Raw genomic sequence first — 4,901 nt, 5'->3', positions numbered from 1 at the left:
TTAAGACAAATTTCTTTACCATTAAAAAATGTTTTAAAAGTGTCTTCTTCTTTCAAGCCATCTTTTCTTGGAAAACCCAAATTAATCCTATAACCTCCATTAGGGCGAAGCTACCTAACTTGGCCTCTGAAGATCGATGCCATGATAGTTCTCTATTTCTTATACAGCAACTGCTCTGCTAAATCAAATCCAAACAATATACATTTAAGAATATATTAAAATGTGTATTTCATAAGATTGAATATATTCAAATCTGAATATCAACAAAACCTCACCCTGAGCATATACACTACCGATTACCTTCTGCGCCCCCTGTCTATATCAAATTCCTCGAATAGCAGATTACAATCATAGACGAATCGCTGCAATGCAGTGGGGTTGGAAAACTTTGGACGGATATACACGTTGTGTACCATGTTCACAAGAAATCTGACAGGCTGCTAGGGTTGCTCAGCGAAGGCATGTGGGCAATTAATGAGGGTAAGCAAGCACGTCCTTTCATTTTGTTTGTGGTCGCCTGTCATCGTCCTCATAAACAGTCGATCATGAGATTGAAAACAATTCGTGAATCTACGTAATATGTTGTTACATGCTACGTGGGGAATAGATATGGTGTTATGGTCGTTGAGTGATATAATAAGGGGACAGCGGATTTAGTATTTAGGAACTATGGGTGTTAGACTGTTTTTTGTGAGATTTTTGAGACTTTGTTTCTCACATGGTTAATCATGTGAATCTGCACTGGTTGAAGTTGCCGTTTAACTTAATAATATGTTGTTGCATACTACGTGGGGAACAGATATGGTGTTATTGTAGGAGTGATATAAAAAGGAGTCGTCTAGGGGATAGAGGGAGGAATTATTGGGATGGTCAAAAGTTAGAATTTTGGTTAAAAAATTCAAACAAATTTGTAAAGGTAATGTTTGAATTATGTTTTTGATGGTGGAAATGGATTCAGTACCATCAAAAAAGTCTAAAACACTTAAAATTATGAATTTAGATAGTTTTTATTTAGATTTACAAAAAAAAACAACTAAAATTTTCAAAATATGATAAGAATTTCCATAAATTTCAAGAAAAAATAACGTAATTGTTATATTAATTTCGTTAATTTATTTTAATTAAATAAAAATATTTATTTAATTTAATAAGATAATATAAATAAAATATTTTAAGACTATATTTAAAAATAATAATGTTGTATACTAAGAAATGTCATTCGCTAAATACACTATTATTTAAAGGTTATTGAAAATAAATTTCAATATTGATGAGTGTTCTTTATTTGTTTATGTTTAGGAGAGAGTTAGTATAATATAATTATCTATATTAATAGGGTTTCAATTCTAATGTTTTGATGGGATATCATAAGGTGCACGTTTTTAATATTTGAATTGGAATAGATAATATTAACACTATTAGTCTCAACTACATAAATAACTGAAGTAATTAAATTAAATTATATTAGCACTATTAATATCAACTACTTAAATAACTATATTTAGGCCGATAGGCCTTTCTTTGAAAGGGACCTTTCGTCGTCCCTTTCTTTCTCATGCTGACACGTTGCATCGGGAACAGAGTGATTATAACTGCAAAGTTTTATAATCTCATGGCGACACATGGCATCGGGAAAAGAGCGGGGATAACCAAAGAGTTCTGCAAGCGAGCTGCGTCGTGTATTCATGGATATTGATGAAAACGGTTCTGCTGCTAAATTCGTGCCGTTTTCTTAGGAGCCGCTTCATTCCTCAGGTATTCCACCAGGCGGACGATGCCCCATTCCCTCACCTCCCCAAACGCGTTCATCGCTGAAGGTCTCAGGGCTTCGCTAATCAAATTCCTGCGAAGACTCCGCCACAGAGGCCCGTATGCGGCCGAACTGATGCTGTGTCGGTTGCTGCTGAAGATTTTCTGCATCCCGCCAAAGGGTGGGCGGTCAGAGAAGATGGAGCCCTTCTGTGCCGTGTTTTGCAGGTATTGAGCTCACCTTATCTCAAAGGCATTCCCTCCAGCCAGAAGGTAATTCAAATCGTTTTCCCGTCTTGCTTTCTGCAGTAGCTACAATTTTGGTCTTCTAATTTTGGTTAGGGGTTCCTTGTCCACACCTTGCCTACCGGCTAAATATTGGGGTTTCTGCTGGCAGACAAAATTATATTATAGTCTAAAGCGAGATGATTTCAAGAGGAAGGTTAAAAGTCTGGTCCTGGCAATATTTTTCTTCTTACTAACACCGATTGAGGCACAGTAATTCCAGAAGTTCATTTTCCCTGTAAGCATTCATACAAATATGTTCTATTTTTTGTAGTGATGCGTGATAGGGTTTCTTGGCAGCAGGTAAACAATTCTACACTAGGGTTTGCTCTCGCGTCTGGAGTAGTTCTTGGTAAGTTCTAATATTTTACCCTCAGGATTCGTTACAGTTTTATTTTTCTTTATCTATAGGATAATTTCCCTTTAGTTTCTCTTTTGAAAAATAAGAAGGAAATTCTTCTTCCGCTCAACGAATTCATGAGGAATTCCTTGTCGTTCGCAGAGCTCACATGGTTACGGGAGCATTGGGACTTATCCAGTCGGGATTATCATTAACGGCTTGCGGCGCACCTACCCAGGTTCATTTTATTGGCAAAGCACTTAAGGCTTTTTGCCAGAGCATTGTTTTCATTGTGTTACTGTACTTTAAATCTTCTGTTGGAACTTACTTCCAGGGAAGGTGCCACTTTGTGGCTGCTTTTTCTTCTCAGTTCTTCTGTAATGATAATTACGACCCTTTTGGACAATATTTATGTGGTCTTTAGTATATTATTATCTGCTGAAGCAAGTCATACCCTTAATGGTTTCCTTCTCTGTTAGGAAAGACTATGGCCTCCAATCGTGCTTGTTTTTTCTTTCTGCTTCTTGATATCAAAATAGAACTTTTTATATGTCATCTTGTAAGAGGCCTTCCGGCCGGGACTGTAATTGTTATTTTCGGGTTAAAATACAATACATCGGCTACTTTTGAATGTTTAGCCATAATCTGTGGCATTGCCCTCTTTTACATATGGATATGTTTTTTTTCAAATTGTTCTCGGATTGATTCTTATATAAATATAAAATTGTGGTTATGCTTTACTGTTCTTTTATGAGGCAAAATATTCTAGCTTTACTATACCCTGAATACTGTATTTTTTTTTTTATTCTCAAAAGGTTGTATGCCCTTTGTTTTCCAGGGATTGTTCCAGGCATTCATACCTAGGGTCTGACAACAAGGCGCTACCCTTCCTGTTCTAGCCCTTACTGCTCAATAGTTAATAATTTTTTCTAGGCACTCCTTGCGGTTTGCTTTGTTTGATCCTGCTAAGGCTTAAAAAAAATAAGAGTTTAACACAGGTATATCTAAATTTGAAATAAGCTATGCTAGCATGTAAGTCCAAAGATAATGTGGGTCAAACTCGACTCTCAAACACAAGAAGCTATTGCAACAGCCTCTGTTCATCTGGTATTTTCTAACCCCATTTCCTTAATAGCTCTAGATCCTTATCAATCCAGATCTGTTAAGAAATGATCGATACTAGCATGGAGCCTTATTATCCCAGATCTATTGTGTACTAAGAGGTGTCCATTTTTCTTGGCACTCCTTGCAGTTTGCTTTGTTTGATCCTGCTAAGGCTTAAAAAAAAAAAGAGTTTAACACAGGTATATCTAAATTTGAAATAAGCTATGTTAGCATGTAAGTCCAAAGATAATGTGGGTCTATTCTAAACTGGTTGTTTTAATAGTTTATTTACTATTTTAAATAGTTTTAATAGCTATGCAAAACTAGTTGTTCTCTATATGGAGTAATACAAAGACAAAAACACGTACTCAGGGATCTTCTCCATCCCAGGGTATGGAACAACTCTTCTTTATGCAGAAGGCATTGCTCAGGGTTTTAGTTAAAGATCTAATTCCAAATATAAAAGTTTTCTAATGTGTAGAAAAAAGGCATTGAGCCATTGGATCTGAACACACGCAATTACAGGTGGTTTGAGCGGAAAACTAGAAGATTTTGGAAATACAATAAAATTGCCGCAACAGCACGGCAGGGAAGCCAAGGTTGTGAGTATTGCGTATTTTGGTGGGAATGAGGGATAACCCTTAAAATATCTTTTCAACTGCAAGAGATCAGGTTACTATCAAAATGTTTTTTGTATTTAACCTTAAGAGAATATGCAGCTAAGAACATTTTAATATTATTAAATGACAAATTTTACAAGGATTTGACTGGAATGCATCGGTGAATGAATAGCCTTGAAAAAGGCATGGCGATGTTCAGACTCCAGAGGTCATCAAATCAGACTTTCAGAAGTTTAGATGATGTGGATCATGTTGAGCTGCTGCGTGCATTGACTTCACAGTGAGGGATATCCTTGTTTCTGGTAGCTCGATTTTAGTTAAATGTTGCTATACGGATATACTTCCTATCTCAGGAACCAAAACTTTCCATTTATGAGCTAACTGGTATCAATAACGAACATTCTGAAGAACTTTTTTTGGTTGCACGCCTTCCGCCAGACTCTTTCTGTAGTGATTTGAAGTCTGTAGTGATTTGAAGAAGTCACTAAATGTTTTTACATACCAGCTATGGGTTTTTCCCCAGTATCTCCGAGTACTTGAAGCGCTATAGTTTTTTCATGCTAATGATGGGTTGTCCCGGGTATCTCCGAGTACTTGAACTGCTATTTTAAATAATAAATGATTTGGGCTACTGGAAAAACCAATCGCTGCAAAAGATAGAACCCTTCCCACCAACATATAAAGCATAATAAAATTATGAATGGCCGTATTTATGAAGAGAGGAAAGAATGTGTAATGTTTAGTGTGGTGGAAGTCATGGATACTCTTGGAGGGAATCTATATTCAAGCCCATGAAAGACATG

The 4,901-nt window shown here is 36.3% G+C and overlaps 1 protein-coding gene across 1 annotated transcript; it reads left to right on the top strand.

Annotated features, from left to right (window-relative positions):
• The first annotated feature begins 1,685 nt into the window (after positions 1-1,685).
• On the top strand, positions 1,686-3,153 carry LOC149243547 (uncharacterized). Its single transcript, XM_089371243.1, has 5 exons — positions 1,686-1,726; positions 1,818-2,022; positions 2,147-2,191; positions 2,338-2,386; positions 2,537-3,153. The coding sequence occupies exons 1-5, from the start codon at positions 1,686-1,688 to the stop codon at positions 2,587-2,589; spliced, it is 393 nt and encodes a 130-aa protein (XP_089227369.1). The 3' UTR covers positions 2,590-3,153.
• The last annotated feature ends 1,748 nt before the right edge of the window (positions 3,154-4,901 follow it).

The sequence above is a fragment of the Pinus tabuliformis genome, chromosome 8 (genome assembly GCF_031772625.1).
Source record: "Pinus tabuliformis cultivar Carrire ecotype Pingquan chromosome 8, CPIR1, whole genome shotgun sequence".
NCBI classification, from domain to species: Eukaryota; Viridiplantae; Streptophyta; class Pinopsida; order Pinales; family Pinaceae; genus Pinus; species Pinus tabuliformis.
The sequence above is the reverse complement of the archived record's forward strand: the minus strand, read 5'-3'. Positions and strand labels throughout refer to the sequence as shown.

Excerpts from the sequence above, each read along its gene's own strand:
- LOC149243547 (XM_089371243.1), top strand. The coding sequence starts at position 1,686 with ATGGATATTGATGAAAACGGTTCTGCTGCTAAATTCGTGCC. Across the intron at positions 1,727-1,817 it reads TCTGCTGCTAAATTCGTGCC|GTCTCAGGGCTTCGCTAATC; the intron begins GTTTTCTTAGGA and ends TCATCGCTGAAG. Across the intron at positions 2,023-2,146 it reads GCATTCCCTCCAGCCAGAAG|ACAAAATTATATTATAGTCT; the intron begins GTAATTCAAATC and ends TTCTGCTGGCAG.